This window comes from Entelurus aequoreus, linkage group LG13, assembly GCF_033978785.1.
Source record: "Entelurus aequoreus isolate RoL-2023_Sb linkage group LG13, RoL_Eaeq_v1.1, whole genome shotgun sequence".
In the NCBI taxonomy this organism is placed as follows: Eukaryota; Metazoa; Chordata; class Actinopteri; order Syngnathiformes; family Syngnathidae; genus Entelurus; species Entelurus aequoreus.
In genome coordinates, this window is record NC_084743.1 from 8405309 (window position 1) to 8422289 (window position 16981).

Here is a 16981-nt window from a genome sequence, read left to right on the forward strand (position 1 = left end):
TGAAGGTATGGTCGGGCATGAAGGTATGGTCGGGCATGAAGGTATGGTCGGGCATGATGCCGCACAATTCAAGAGTTTGGGCCAAGAGGAGAATGCAGATTTACCATGTGTGCGGTAGCATTAGCTTAGCACGCTAACAGCGTTTACCTCCGTGGGGTTGAGCCAGTCACCGGCGTCGTGGTCTCTCTTCAGGGCGCACACCACCGTCCTGGTCACCGCCTCGCCGAGCCGCGCCACGTGGTCGTCCTCCTGACGGACACAAGTTGACTTCCTGCTGCTAGAATGTTCCGCCAGCTCCTCCCATGAAAGCAAACTGAGACGTACCAATTCCACCCAGGAGTTGACGCTGACGGTGACATCATCCAGAGACTCCACGTAGTGCCACCAGTGCCTGGGCACCACCAGGACCTGACGGGACACCAACTGTTAGTCAGTACCGCTTCATGACACCAGCTGTTAGTCAGTACCGCTTCATGACACCAGGTGTTAGTCAGTACCGCTTCATGACACCAGGTGTTAGTCAGTGCCGCTTCATGACACCAGGTGTTAGTCAGTGCCGCTTCATGCCACCAGGTGTTAGTCAGTGCTGCTTCATGCCACCAGGTGTTAGTCAGTGCCGCTTCATGACACCAGGTGTTAGTCAGTGCCGCTTCATGACACCAGCTGTTAGTCAGTACCGCTTCATTCAGCAAGTAAAATGTTTTGGTGTTTTTGTACTTTTAGGAAGTCGTTTTTAGTGTTGGATGCTTGGTGGTCAGTGTAAACATCTTCATCACTAAGTGACTAACATCTTCATCACTAAGTGACTAACATCTTCATCACTAAGTGACTAACATCTTCATCACTAAGTGACTAACATCTTCATCACTAAGTGACTAACATCTTCATCACTAAGTGACTAACATCTTCATCACTAAGTGACTAACATCTTCATCACTAAGTGACTAACATCTTCATCACTAAGTGACTAACATCATGTAGAAAGTAGAAGAGCAGCCATGTTGTGTAAATGTTAAATAAAAAGAGAATACAACAAACTTTTCAACTTCTATTCAATAGAATAGACTGCAAAGACAACATATTTCATGTTCACTCTGACTAACAAATAAATAATCATGAAGTTATAATGTAATGTCAGCAACACATGGCAAAAAAGGCATGTTCACCACTGTGTTACATGGCCTTTCCTTTTAACAACACTCAGTTTGGGAAGTGAGGAGACACATTTTGGAAGTGGAATTCTTTCCCATTCTTGCTTGATGTACAGCTTAAGTTGTTCAACAGTCTCCCTTCTCATATTTTACACGCCACACATTTTCAATGTCTGGACTACAGGCAGGCCAGTCTAGTACCCGCACTCTTTTACTATGAAGCCACGTTGATGTAACACCTGGCTTGGCATTGTCTTGCTGAAATAAGCAGGGGCGTCCATGATAACAACATATGTTGCTCCAAAAGCTGTATGTACCTTTCAGCATTAATGGTGCCTTCACAGATGTGTAAGTTACCCATGTCTTGGCCACTAATACACCCCCATACCATCACACACTAATACACCCCCATACCATCACACACTAATACACCCCCATACCATCACACACTAATACACCCCCATACCATCACACACTAATACACCCCCATACATCACACACTAATACACCCCCATACCATCACACACTAATACACCCCCATACCATCACACACTAATACACCCCCATACCATCACACACTAATACACCCCCATACCATCACACACTAATACACCCCCATACCATCACACACTAATACACCCCCATACCATCACACACTAATACACCCCCATACCATCACACACTAATACACCCCCATACCATCACACACTAATACACCCCCATACCATCACACACTAATACACCCCCATACCATCACACACTAATACACCCCCATACCATCACACACTAATACACCCCCATACCATCACACACTAATACACCCCCATACCATCACACACTAATACACCCCCATACCATCACACATGCTGCCTTTTCCACTTTCACCCTAGAACAGTCCGGAAGGTTCTTCTCCTCTTTGGTCCACAGTTTCCATAAACAATTAGTAATGTGGACTCGTCAGACCACAGAACACTTTTCCACTTTACACACTGATGTGGCTTGTTGATGCCTGAGGGATCCAAGGTGTGTAATATCCTGGCTTACCTGCAGTGATTTCTCCACATTCTCTGATGATATCACGGAGTGTAGATGGTGAAATCCCTCAATTCCTGGTTGATAAATGTTGTTGTTCAACAATTAGCTCAGGCATTTGTTGACAAAGTGGTGACCCTCGACCCCGTCCTTGTTGGTGAAGGACTGGAAGCTACTTTTACACCCAATCATGGCACCCACCTGTTCCCAATTAGCCTGTTCACCTGTGGGATGTTCCAAATAAGTGCATTCCTCAACGTTCTCACTCTTTTTTGCCACTTGTGCCAGCTTTTTTGAAACATGTTGCAGGCATCAAAGTCCAAATGAGCTAATATTTGCAAGCAATAATAAAGTTAGTCAGAGTGAACATGAAATATGTTGTCTGTGCAGTCTTCTAGTGGAGAGAAGTTGAAAACTTTGTTGTATTCTCTTTTTATTTACCATTTACACAACATGACAACTTCATTGCACTGTGTGTGTGTGTGTGTGTGTGTGTGTGTGTGTGTGTGTGTGTGTGTGTGTGTGTGTGTGTGTGTGTGTGTGTGTGTGTTAAAGCACCTGTCCAGGTTCCAGGGTGACAGTGTGGACTCTGGCCCTGGTGAAGGCAGGGAACGTGGTCAGGTCAGGATGGAGCACGTCCACACGGCTGAAGACACTGGACTCCTCGTAGGGGACCCTGGTGGGGTAGAGTGTGGACGTGTCCTCAGGTGGGAACAGGTGCCAGCACTTCCTGCAGACAGGAAGTACACCGAGGTGTCAGGAAGTGGACTGCAATCTATTTGTGGCTGTGCTGGAACTCCATTTGACAACATTCACTTTAACCACTTTTACATGCAGCTGACTATGTCTCTTTCTGTGTGTGTGTGTGCGTGTCTGTGTGTGTGTGTGTGTGAGAGTGTGTGTGTGTGTGTGTATGTGTGTGTGTGTCTCTGTGTGTGTGTGTGTGTGTGTGTGTGTGTGTGTGTATGTGTGTGTGTGTATGTGTGTGTGTGTGTGTGTGTGTGTGTGTGTGTGTGTGTGAGTGTGTGTGTGTGTGTCTGTGTGTGTGTGTGTGTGTGTGTGTGTGTGAGTGTGTGTGTGAGTGTGTGTGTGTTCTCAGACTCCATGAAGACTTGGTGTGTTTAAGAAGATGTAGCATGTTTGAAGACTTGAATGTGTGTCAGTGTTCAGACTGGATCCATCCATCTTACCGTCCTTGGACCTGCAGGACCAGGTTACAGCCGTAAGAGTCCAGGTGGCACGGTGTGTTGGCACCTTTGGAGCCCACCCACAAGGTGCTGTCCTTCCCGTTGCGTCCCTCCAAGCCAAAGACCTCCCACTTCACTTCCTGCACACAAGTCATTCTAGAAGTGTCTGGCTGCAGACAGAGGTGTGCTAACAACAGACAGAGGTGTGCTAACAACAGACAGAGGTGTGCTAACAACAGACAGAGGTGTGCTAACAACAGACAGAGGTGTGCTAACAACAGACAGAGGTGTGCTAACAACAGACAGAGGTGTGCTAACAACAGACAGAGGTGTGCTAACAACAGACAGAGGTGTGCTAACTACAGACAGAGGTGTGCTAACAACAGACAGTGGTGTGCTAACAACAGACAGAGGTGTGCTAACAACAGACAGAGGTGTGCTAACAACAGACAGTGGTGTGCTAACAACAGACAGAGGTGTGCTAACAACAGACAGAGGTGTGCTAACAACAGACAGAGGTGTGCTAACAACAGACAGAGGTGTGCTAACAACAGACAGAGGTGTGCTAACAACAGACAGAGGTGTGCTAACAACAGACAGAGGTGTGCTAACAACAGACAGAGGTGTGCTAACAACAGACAGAGGTGTGCTAACAACAGGCAGAGGTGTGCTAACAACAGACAGAGGTGTGCTAACAACAGACAGAGGTGTGCTAACTACAGACAGAGGTGTGCTAACAACAGACAGAGGTGTGCTAACAACAGACAGAGGTGTGCTAACAACAGACAGAGGTGTGCTAACAACAGACAGAGGTGTGCTAACAACAGGCAGAGGTGTGCTAACAACAGACAGAGGTGTGCTAACAACAGACAGAGGTGTGCTAACAACAGACAGAGGTGTGCTAACAACAGACAGAGGTGTGCTAACAACAGACAGAGGTGTGCTAACAACAGGCAGAGGTGTGCTAACAACAGGCAGAGGTGTGCTAACAACAGACAGAGGTGTGCTAACAACAGACAGTGGTGTGCTAACAACAGACAGAGGTGTGCTAACAACAGGCAGAGGTGTGCTAACAACAGACAGAGGTGTGCTAACAACAGACAGAGGTGTGCTAACAACAGGCAGAGGTGTGCTAACAACAGACAGAGGTGTGCTAACAACAGACAGTGGTGTGCTAACAACAGACAGAGGTGTGCTAACAACAGACAGTGGTGTGCTAACGACAGAGGTGTGCTAACAACAGACAGAGGTGTGCTAACAACAAACAGAGGTGTGCTAACAACAAGCAGTGGTGTGCTAACAACAGACAGAGGTGTGCTAACAACAGACAGAGGTGTGCTAACAACGGGAGGGTTGGCAAGTATGCTGTATGTAGATATGATTCTAATAGTATCAATCTGACAGACATTCCCTGACATAACGACCAAGCCAATCATGTGATCCGTGACATAGGGTAGGAACCACAGATCCCTTCCCCATCAACAACAATGCTTTGTGAGAACCAAGGATTACTTTGGGACAAATTATGATCCTGGACCTTATATTTTTGAGCCCGAACACAACGAGGATGAGAAATAAATTTTAGAAGCCGAGTGCTAAACGGATGTAGATTTATTGTGACACTATAGCATCATTAGCGTCATTGCTAGGTGCTAAACATACAAACTAACAAAAAAAAACAAACACTTACAGTAATATTTCCACTCTCGCTGGGACGCTCACATAATTCTGTTTAGATGAAGATTTAATCATAATCTCACAAAGGGTTGAAAAAAGTTTTGTGTGTGTCAATTTGGCCATCTGGGGGATGTGAAAGTGTAGCTACTGGTGTGGTCCATGGCCACACCAGCAGGTGAATTATAATCTACTATTTACTTTTAGCAACTTTGAGACCAAGCAGAAGCAGCCGAGTGTGTCAACAATAGCAGCGTAAGCTAGCATTAGCGCACTGCTATCAATAACTCGCTAAAATAGTCCGTCTGCGTTAGCACGTTTAATAACAATACCTCTCATATTTGGGTAATTTTCAGGCCACGACATGTAAATGGAGTATTGTCTCTGGATGTTTATAGAGAGTATAATCTGTTGACTCAATTGTTAGATAGTTATTCACCATTTAGAGTGCATAAACAAGCATATGTGCAATTGTTGCATATTTCCAGTATGACTGACCTAATAATATGGTCAAATGTGTCTCTTTACAATTGTTGCATATTTCCAGTGTGACTGACCTAATAATATGGTCAAATGTGTCTCTTTACAATTGTTGCATATTTCCAGTGTGACTGACCTAATAATATGGTCAAATGTGTCTCTTTACAATTGTTGCATATTTCCAGTGTGACTGACCTAATAATATGGTCAAATGTGTCTCTTTACAATTGTTGCATATTTCCAGTGTGACTGACCTAATAATATGGTCAAATGTGTCTCTTTACAATTGGTGCATATTTCCAGTGTGACTGACCTAATAATATGGTCAAATGTGTCTCTTTACAATTGTTGCATATTTCCAGTGTGACTGACCTAATAATATGGTCAAATGTGTCTCTTTACAATTGGTGCATATTTCCAGTGTGACTGACCTAATAATATGGTCAAAGTGCAGAAGTGTTACCACACTGATGTCAATCTCCATAAAATTACTCCCAGGTATTTGGAGTGGAATATTCAACATGGCTGCCGGAGTTTGTGATGTTTCCACACACTTTACTAGCACTTACCTCAAACATGGACGGCTGGTCGGCAAACAACATGGCGATGTACTTGTAGTCGGCGTAGGCCCAGTACTCCGACGAGGGGAAGTCGCAGAAAGGACCCACATCCTCCTGGGCCTGACCTTTGACCCAGGCCAGAAAATGATCCATCTTTGCATCCAGGTAAGAACACTGACTTTCAAAGAGTGGAACTACGGGCAGAAAGACAAAAGAAAGGTCTTGTCTGGGCTTTCAGGACGCTAACACGCCGCCTCGCTACCCTTAGTCTCCGCCTTCCTCCCCAGCCGGAAGCGGACGGTCCGGTCCCCGAGACGTTGGCCCAAGTTCTCGGCGGTCCAGTGGAGGACCGGCCAGCCCTGCGTCATGTTCAAGAAGACCGCGGGCTGCTGCAGGCGACCCACAATCCTCCGGGCCTGCTCTGGACTGAAGGCGGCCATTGCCTGTGTGGGGGAGAGCTTTTTATGGCCTTTGAAGATGACCTCATGCTACACAATGTTGACCTTCTAGACTTTGAAGATGATGTCATGCTACACAATGTTGACCTTCAAGACTTTGAAGATGATGTCATGCTACACAATGTTGACCTTCAAGACTTTGAAGATGACGTCATGCTACACAATGTTGACCTTCAAGACTTTGAAGATGATGTCATGCTACACAATGTTGACCTTCAAGACTTTGAAGATGATGTCATGCTACACAATGTTGACCTTCAAGACTTTGAAGATGACCTCATGCTACACAATGTTGACCTTCAAGACTTTGAAGATGATGTCATGCTACACAATGTTGACCTTCAAGACTTTGAAGATGATGTCATGCTACACAATGTTGACCTTCAAGACTTTGAAGATGACCTCATGCTACACAATGTTGACCTTCAAGACTTTGAAGATGATGTCATGCTACACAATGTTGACCTTCAAGACTTTGAAGATGACGTCATGCTACACAATGTTGACCTTCAAGACTTTGAAGATGACCTCATGCTACACAATGTTGACCTTCAAGACTTTGAAGATGACGTCATGCTACACAATGTTGACCTTCAAGACTTTGAAGATGACGTCATGCTACACAATGTTGACCTTCAAGACTTTGAAGATGACGTCATGCTACACAATGTTGACCTTCAAGACTTTGAAGATGACCTCATGCTACACAATGTTGACCTTCAAGACTTTGAAGATGACGTCATGCTACACAATGTTGACCTTCAAGACTTTGAAGATGACGTCATGCTACACAATGTTGACCTTCAAGAGGTGAAATATGGCCAGCAGCTGTTGAAGGAGTACACACTGGACTTCCTTTCTGTCCCCCTTTATAACCGCCATTTTTCAACCTACTGGAACCTTTTATTTTACAATGATTTTCCCAGGAAAACCAAATGAATCCAAGCATTGCCCTTTGAAATACATGCAGGCCCTCTTAGAGGTGTAATGTGACCCCTCAACCACTAGATGCCGCCAGAGTAGAGGTGCTGGGACTCTGCCAACAAGTGACATGTGGCACAAACATGTAATGTGACCCCTCAACCACTAGATGCCGCCAGAGTAGAGGTGCTGGGACTCTACCACCAACTGACATGTGACACAAACATGTAATGTGACCCCTCAACCACTAGATGGTGTGTATGTAAGTGTTTATGGGTCTGTGTGTAAGTGCTTATGAGTCTGTGTGTAAGTGTCTATGGGTCTGTGTGTAAGTGTTTATGGGTCTGTATGTAAGTGTTTATGGGTCTGTGTGTAAGTGTTTATTGGTCTGTATGTAAGTGTTTATGGGTCTTTGTGTAAGTGTTTATGGGTCTGTATGTAAGTGTTTATGGGTCTGTGTGTAAGTGTTTATGGGTCTGTATGTAAGTGTTTATGGGTCTGTGTGTAAGTGTTTATTGGTCTGTATGTAACTGTTTATGGGTCTGTGTGTAAGTGTTTATGGGTCTGTATGTAAGTGTTTATGGGTCTTTGTGTAAGTGTTTATGGGTCTGTGTGTAAGTGTTTATGGGTCTGTATGTAAGTGTTTATGGGTCTTTGTGTAAGTGTTTATGGGTCTGTGTGTAAGTGTTTATGGGTCTTTGTGTAAGTGTCTATGGGTCTGTGTGTAAGTGTTTATGGGTCTTTGTGTAAGTGTTTATGGGTCTGTATGTAAGTGTTTATGGGTCTGTGTGTAAGTGTTTATGGGTCTGTATGTAAGTGTTTATGGGTCTTTGTGTAAGTGTCTATGGGTCTGTGTGTAAGTGTTTATGGGTCTTTGTGTAAGTGTCTATGGGTCTGTGTGTAAGTGTTTATGGGTCTGTATGTAAGTGTTTATGGGTCTTTGTGTAAGTGTCTATGGGTCTGTGTGTAAGTGTTTATGGGTCTTTGTGTAAGTGTTTATGGGTCTGTATGTAAGTGTTTATGGGTCTGTATGTAAGTGTTTATGGGTCTGTGTGTAAGTGTTTATGGGTCAGGGGGAGTTCTACAAACCACGTTAAACACAGATTTTGATCTAATAAAGGTCTTAACTCATTCTCCTTCTATGCCACATCAATATGGAATGCGCTCCCAACAGGTGTAAAAGAAAGTGCATCTCTATCCTCCTTCCAAAGCGCACTAAAACAACACCTCCAGGCAACTTCAACCCTAGACTAACACCCTCCCCCTTCCACATCCCACCTCCCCGGATTGTAAATAACCAAATGTAAATAATCAAATGTATTTCTAATGTATATACTTGTTCTTATGCTATGTGAACTCACTATGTTCTCTGCTGGCTGTACATATCCTACCAAGTAAACACTGTACATATCCTACCAAGTAAACACTGTACATATCCTACCAAGTAAACACTGTACACATCCTACCAAGTAAACACTGTACATATCCTACCAAGTAAACACTGTACATATCCTACCAAGTAAACACTGTACATATCCTACCAAGTAAACACTGTACATATCCTACCAAGTAAACACTGTACATATCCTACCAAGTAAACACTGTACATATCCTACCAAGTAAACACTGTACATATCCTACCAAGTAAACACTGTACATATCCTACCAAGTCACACCTACACAGTTTCAATGTCCATTTCTCTGATGATGCAATTGTTGATGACTGAAGTGTTGCTATCAACCAAACCCTCCTCATCCCACACCCCGGATTGTAAATAATGTAAATAATTCAATGTATATACTCTGATGATTAACTTGTGTGATGACTGTATTATGATGATAGTATATATTTGTATTGATTGATTGAGACTTTTATTAGTAGGTTGCACAGTACAGTACATATTCCGTACAATTGACCACTAAATGGTAACACCCCAATACGTTTTTCAACTTGTTTAAGTCGGGGTCCACTTAAATTGATAAATTTCTCATGAATCAATTTAAGTGGACCCCGACTTAAACAAGTGTAAAAACTTATTGGGGTGTTACCGTTTAGTGGTCAATTGTACAGAATATGTACTTCACTGTGCAATCTATTAATAAAAGTCTCAATCAATCAATGTGCGTGTTGACCTCTTTCGGCCACCGTAAAAGCCAGTTAGCATTACTTGACTTCCAAGCTATTATGCCGTCGGTGAGAAGATGGACTAACAAGCAGCAGAAGGTGGTAAACAAGAAGAAGAAGAAGAAGAAGAAGAAGAAGCCACAGTCTCGTTGTGCTAAAGAAAAGTAGTTAGCATGCAAGCTAACGGTGTGTTGTTGGAAACTAAGAGGGGGAACTTACCTCCTCCTGGCACGTGCTGCGGAGATTCGGCCGGAAGTAAACAACGTTCACGTGACAGAAGTGACGTCTCGTGTTTCCGGTTGGTTTCGACACGCTCACGGATGAAACTGCTCCATTGTGGCTCAGATGACGGAGCGACGCCGCGACTTGAGCTCATGCCACAAGGCGAGCCAAAATGGCGGCTGAGTAGCTGTAGTTTCTCGAGCGGAAATGCAAACACCCGTGCGCACGCGCACTTCAGTTCTGTACGCGTCGCTTTTGTTTTGGTCCTCGCCAGCCTGAGCCAGCCTGAGACAGACTGAGACAGCGTCCATTCACCGCCGCGAAGGACGGCTTTCACCCTCGACCTGCTCCCGGCGTGTCCACCATGGGTGCCGCGTCGAGCGCGGCCGCGGAGGCCGAGAGGCAGCCGCTTCTCGTGCCGTCCCACGCCGAGGCGAGAAGGCCGCCGGTCATCAGCCGAGTGTTCGGCCGCAGATGGCTGGTCCTGGGACTCTTCTCCACGCTGGCCCTCATGCAGGGGATGGTGTGGAACTTCTGGGGGCCCATCCAGAACTCTGCCGTCCAGGCCTTCGGCTTCACCAAGTCCGACATCGCCGTGTTGGTGCTGTGGGGTCCAGTGGGCTTCGTGCCCTGGCTGCTCTTCATGTGGATCATGGACAAAAGAGGTGAGGCTCAACTTTGTGGCTTGATGACCTTCCAAAAGAACTTCCTGCTCATTATTGATTATTGATTAGCTCCTGCTAACAACAAAGAGAGCAATAGTATCACTGCACACAAGTCTTATCAGTATTGACTTGTTGGGATTTCGAACATCTTCTTTTGGTTCAAGACATTTTAGTCAATACTTTAAAGCAGGGGCCACCAAAATGTGGCCCATACATACATTTATTTATATATATAAAATCTGTGTTGGCCCTGTGATGTGGTGGCCACTTGTCCAGGGTGTACCCCAGATGCAGCTGAGATAAAAGTTTGGGGTCACCCAAACAATTTAGTGGAATAGCCTTCATTTCTAAGAAGAAGAATAGACTGTCGAGTTTCCGATGAAAGTTCTCTTTTTCTGGCCATTTTGAGCGTTTAATTGACCCCACAAATGTGATGCTCCAGAAACTCAATCTGCTCAAAGGAAGGTCAGTTTTGTAGCTTCTGTAACGAGCTAAAGTGTTTTCAGATGTGTGAACATGATTGCACAAGGGTTTTCTAATCATCAATTAGCCTTCTGAGCCAATGAGCAAACACATTGTACCATTAGAACACTGGAGTGATAGTTGCTGGAAATGGGCCTCTATACACCTATGTAGATATTGCACCAAAAACCAGACATTTGCAGCTAGAATAGTCATTTACCACATTAGCAATGTATAGAGTGTATTTCTTTCAAGTTAAGACTAGTTTAAAGTTATCTTCATTGAAAATAAGGACATTTCAATGTGACCCCAAACTTTTGAACGGTAGTGTACATATACATTCTCTACCGCTTGTCCATTTTTGGGGGCGCTGGAACCTATCTCAGCTGCATCCGGACGGAAGGCGGGGTACACCCTGGACAAGTCGCCACCACATCACAGGGCCAACACAGATTTTATATATATATATATATATATATATATATATATATATATATATATATATATATATAAGTATGGTCTGGAGTGTCGTGTGCAGATGTAACAATAAAAGGAAAGATCCAGTTGTTGTCTCAACAAGCTGTTTTATTCTCAACCTTACTGCTAACTGCTAGCCTCAGACGCATAACATGCGGACGCGCCCTGAAGACGTCATGTCTGCGACTACAGTAACTAAGGCAGCCCGTACATATCACAACACGGAGGGCACAGAACAGGTCCATTTTAAAAAGAGAGGTAAAACAAAAGTAGCAAAAAAAAAGAAGATAAATAACGTGACGACATCGGACTAGCAGAAATGCACGGAGCCGTGTTTGTTTACAGTCACTGCTGCTTCTACTTCCGTTTACGGTTTGTGCTGCGCATGTCAAAATAAAGTATTCCGATTTAAGGTGTGACGCATGAAAATGCACTTTGTAATCGGATCGTTTTTTTTTCAGGGTCCATGTACGCAGTAACAATCTGATCCGAATTATGAGCAGAATAAATACATTTTGTCCATGTACACGTGGCCACTGATACTGTGGGACCTGCTTTTAATGGTGACAGACAGGCCCTCCTTGTTGTCTAAATGTGACACACACACACATTGTTGTCTAAATATCACACACACACACACACACATTGTTGTCTAAATATCACACACACACACACACACACACGCACACACATTGTTGTCTAAATATGACACACACACACACCGTCTGTGGTTCAGTGGGTAAGAAGTCCACTCTGGCATAACTCCCTGAAAGTAAAATATGTTCATGAAGTGGTCATGATGCGTTCAGGGTCCACTTGTGTGCTGAATCTTGACCTCTGACCCATGTAAGTGTGACAGTGGAATGTTTCTCAAAGTGGTCCTTGTGGCACTCGAGTCCTCTCAGGTCTTTTCGCTTTTGCTCGCTGACAAAAAGCAGCCCACTTTATTGAGTACAGCATCAGTAGTTGTGTTAAGAAGTCCTCATCTTTAGTGTTGTTTAACTAACTGTGTGCACCTACTTCAACTTTAAAAGGTGCAGTAGTAAAGTAGTGTGTGGTCTCCTGCAGTCCTTCCTAAATAGTCAGGATAGCGAGAGAACAGAAAGTTGAGTTTCCCAACCTGACGCCAGGCGTGAGCAAATAGAGAACACCAAGCCACTTCCACATCCCATGGAGAAAAACACTTCCTGTTGTCACTCATGAAATGAGGAACTCTGGGATTCCTCGCACGCTTTTTGGCGAAGGAGAGAGTTCATCAGTAACAGTCCAAGTGTTCTGTAGCAAGTATGGAAGTATTGTTGGAGCGACACTATTTGTAAATGTCTTTCCTAATCTGTGCGTCTGTAATCTGATTTACGTGTTTGTGTGTGTGTACTCATATTTGTGTGTCTGTATCTCAATCTGTGTGTGTAAAAACACCTGTCTGTCCGTATTTCGATCTGTGTGTGTAAAAAACATGTCTGTCTGTATCTCAATCTGTGTGTGTAAAAACATCTGTCTGTCTGTATTTCGATCTGTGTGTGTAAAAAAAAATGTGTATGTGTATTCAGATTTGTGTGAAGCAACAACCCTTTTGGTTGTGTTTTTACACCTGACTTTTGCGACACTTCTGTGCAAATGCAGAGATCTGAAGGTGTTTAAAGACTTGTGCGTCTGCAACTTTCCTTTCCCTATACTCACCACTAGTTGTGAACAAGTTGGGTGTTGTCAGTGTGACACTCTAATGTGTGTCTTCAACACAGAATAACATGAGTGGGTGCAGGGCGCCCACTAGTGGTGAGTATAGGGAAAGGAAAAGTTGCAGACACACAAGTCTCTTTACACATTCAGATCTCTGCACGGACACACAAATCTTACACAGAAGTGTCGCAAAAGTGATGTGTAAAAAGACAACCAATCAGTTTTACACAAATCTGAATACGCGCGCGCGCACACACACACACACACACACACACACACACACACACACACACACACACACACACACACACACACACACACACACACACACACACACACACACACACACACACACACACACACACACACACACACACACACACAGAGATCAAAATATGGACAGACAGATTTTTTTTTGTTACACACACCCACAAATCAAAATAGGGCCACACAAATTAAAAAACGCACACAGGGATCTGTCTACACACACAGATTGAGATACACACACACACGTTTCAACGGTGTGGCGGGCCATCTCGTTTTAAAGTATTTTGCAGGCCACTTTAAACGACGTGGTGGGCCACTTTAAACGATATGGCCGGCCAATGGTTGGCCACGTAAAAAGGACGTGGCGGGCCACTTTAAACGAGGTGGCGGGCCACTTTAAACGAGGTGGCGGGCCTTGAGTTTGACACCTGTGAACTAGGAGATGATGGCCTGGTTTGACCACTTCCTGTATCCTGCAGGTCTGCGTGCGTCACTCCTCCTGTCGGCCTTCTTCATGCTGCTGGGGGCGGTCCTACGCAGCATTCCGCTGTCAGACCCGCCCCTCCGTCGCTGGTAAGGCTCCTCCTCCTCCTCCTCCTCAATAATACATGTCAGTGTTTATCTGTCAATAACAATATATAAATGTCAGTATTTATCTGTAAATAATATATAAATAATACATATCAGTGTTCATATGTAAATAACAATATATAAATAACAATAATAAACAAAACAATTCCAAAAAAGTGCACTTCCCCTTGAACACTTCTCTGTGCGTCCAGCAGAGGGTGCTCTTCACTCAGATCCAACTATTCTGCTGCTGAGAAGTCCAACCAAGAATTTTGGTGCAGGACTTTTTCAAAATGTAAAATAAGCGACATTCTTGTAAATATATTTATAGTGTTTGAAGGTTCCTCTGGCTTGAAGAACTCATGTAAATATAAAGGTAAACTTGCTAGACATAGGTAATAACCATTGAACTATAGAAGGTGACATTAGTCAATATAAACAAGTATTATAGTTACATATTACTTACACTTACTAAGTCTTCAAGGCATGTTAGAAAGTATTCAGTAACAATCGTGTCCGCATCATTCCACTTACTGTGTCATGAGCTTAACTTCATGAATTATTGTGACCACTAGGTGTCACTGGAAAAAAAAAATTACCTCTCCACTTCAACTTAAAGACAGTCCGATCCAGACGGGTAATAATAAATATGCTAGTGTTTTTCATAACTCTGTTTGACTCATTTCACTTCATCTAACCTGAATAACATTCCACATGACTAAATGATACAAGTATCCTGCTGATACCATATCAGATCAATGTCAGTATCAGAAATAAAAAGAGTATCGAGAGTCTGGACACTCCTAGAATTATCAGTCGATTCTAATTGGACTTGTTTTAGTTAATGACATGTACCTCCTCACCTGTCTCCCAAAGTCCATTACATCTGCATCCAGCCCCCATTTTATACTGCTTGTCCTCCCAGGGTGAGGGTGAAATGAAGGAGCTGTCAGTAGCCAATCACAGGCCAGATGTCAAACACAAACAGAGATAGAAAGTTGCGATGTGGGAGGTCAGCATGCTAACTTTACTCTTCATGTCAACATCTTCATGCTGCAGCCATCTTGTCTGCTCATTAGAAGATCTAAAGTAACCCCTCCACACAGTCATCTTGTCTGCTCATTAGAAGATCTAAAGTAACATCTTCACCCCTCCACACAGCCATCTTGTCTGCTCATTAGAAGATCTAAAGTAACATCTTCACCCCTCCACACAGCCATCTTGTCTGCTCATTAGAAGATCTAAAGTAACATCTTCACCCCTCCACACAGCCATCTTGTCTGCTCATTAGAAGATCTAAAGTAACATCTTCACCCCTCCACACAGCCATCTTGTCTGCTCATTAGAAGATCTAAAGTAACATCTTCACACAGCCATCTTGTCTGCTCATTAGAAGATCTAAAGTAACATCTTCACCCCTCCACACAGCCATCTTGTCTGCTCATTAGAAGATCTAAAGTAACATCTTCACCCCTCCACACAGCCATCTTGTCTGCTCATTAGAAGATCTAAAGTAACATCTTCACCCCTCCACACAGTCATCTTGTCTGCTCATTAGAAGATCTAAAGTAACATCTTCACCCCTCCACACAGTCATCTTGTCTGCTCATTAGAAGATCTAAAGTAACATCTTCACCCCTCCACACAGCCATCTTGTCTGCTCATTAGAAGATCTAAAGTAACATCTTCACCCCTCCACACAGCCATCTTGTCTGCTCATTAGAAGATCTAAAGTAACATCTTCACCCCTCCACACAGTCATCTTGTCTGCTCATTAGAAGATCTAAAGTAACATCTTCACCCCTCCACACAGTCATCTTGTCTGCTCATTAGAAGATCTAAAGTAACATCTTCACCCCTCCACACAGCCATCTTGTCTGCTCATTAGAAGATCTAAAGTAACGTCTTCACCCCTCCACACAGCCATCTTGTCTGCTCATTAGAAGATCTAAAGTAACATCTTCACCCCTCCACACAGCCATCTTGTCTGCTCATTAGAAGATCTAAAGTAACATCTTCACACAGTCATCTTGTCTGCTCATTAGAAGATCTAAAGTAACATCTTCACCCCTCCACACAGCCATCTTGTCTGCTCATTAGAAGATCTAAAGTAACATCTTCACACAGTCATCTTGTCTGCTCATTAGAAGATCTAAAGTAACATCTTCACCCCTCCACACAGCCATCTTGTCTGCTCATTAGAAGATCTAAAGTAACATCTTCACCCCTCCACACAGCCATCTTGTCTGCTCATTAGAAGATCTAAAGTAACATCTTCACACAGCCATCTTGTCTGCTCATTAGAAGATCTAAAGTAACATCTTCACCCCTCCACACAGCCATCTTGTCTGCTCATTAGAAGATCTAAAGTAACATCTTCACCCCTCCACACAGCCATCTTGTCTGCTCATTAGAAGATCTAAAGTAACATCTTCACCCCTCCACACAGTCATCTTGTCTGCTCATTAGAAGATCTAAAGTAACATCTTCACCCCTCCACACAGCCATCTTGTCTGCTCATTAGAAGATCTAAAGTAACATCTTCACCCCTCCACACAGCCATCTTGTCTGCTCATTAGAAGATCTAAAGTAACATCTTCACCCCTCCACACAGTCATCTTGTCTGCTCATTAGAAGATCTAAAGTAACATCTTCACCCCTCCACACAGCCATCTTGTCTGCTCATTAGAAGATCTAAAGTAACATCTTCACCCCTCCACACAGCCATCTTGTCTGCTCATTAGAAGATCTAAAGTAACATCTTCACCCCTCCACACAGCCATCTTGTCTGCTCATTAGAAGATCTAAAGTAACATCTTCACCCCTCCACACAGCCATCTTGTCTGCTCATTAGAAGATCTAAAGCAGGGGTGTCAAACATACGGCCCGCGGGCCGGAACCGGCCCCCAAGGAGGTTCGATCAGGCCCGCAGGATAATTTGAAAGTGGAAAAAATGCATAAAAGACATGGAATTAATATTTTAAATTCGCTGCAATTCATGGATTATCCACTAAGGGGCGCACTCTTTCCATCAGAGTAGAAGACAAGCC

General features: G+C 43.8%; 2 protein-coding genes across 2 annotated transcripts in view; one reads left to right on the top strand and one right to left on the bottom strand.

Annotated features, from left to right (window-relative positions):
* Positions 1-9957, bottom strand: part of LOC133663138 (HSPB1-associated protein 1 homolog) — an 11501-nt gene extending 1544 nt beyond the window's left edge. Inside the window, exons 1-7 of the mRNA XM_062067383.1 lie at positions 9808-9957; positions 6347-6527; positions 6094-6278; positions 3374-3510; positions 2742-2913; positions 325-408; positions 148-249 (exon numbers count right to left, since the gene is read on the bottom strand). Coding sequence (XP_061923367.1) covers positions 148-249; positions 325-408; positions 2742-2913; positions 3374-3510; positions 6094-6278; positions 6347-6524 — 858 coding nt within the window. The 5' untranslated portion in view covers positions 6525-6527; positions 9808-9957. The remainder of the gene's footprint in view (positions 1-147; positions 250-324; positions 409-2741; positions 2914-3373; positions 3511-6093; positions 6279-6346; positions 6528-9807) is intronic.
* Positions 9930-16981, top strand: part of LOC133663137 (solute carrier family 49 member 4-like) — a 36297-nt gene continuing 29245 nt past the window's right edge. The window contains exons 1-2 of the mRNA XM_062067382.1: positions 9930-10475; positions 13841-13934. Of these exons, the coding sequence (XP_061923366.1) occupies positions 10175-10475; positions 13841-13934 (395 nt within the window). The 5' untranslated portion in view covers positions 9930-10174. The remainder of the gene's footprint in view (positions 10476-13840; positions 13935-16981) is intronic.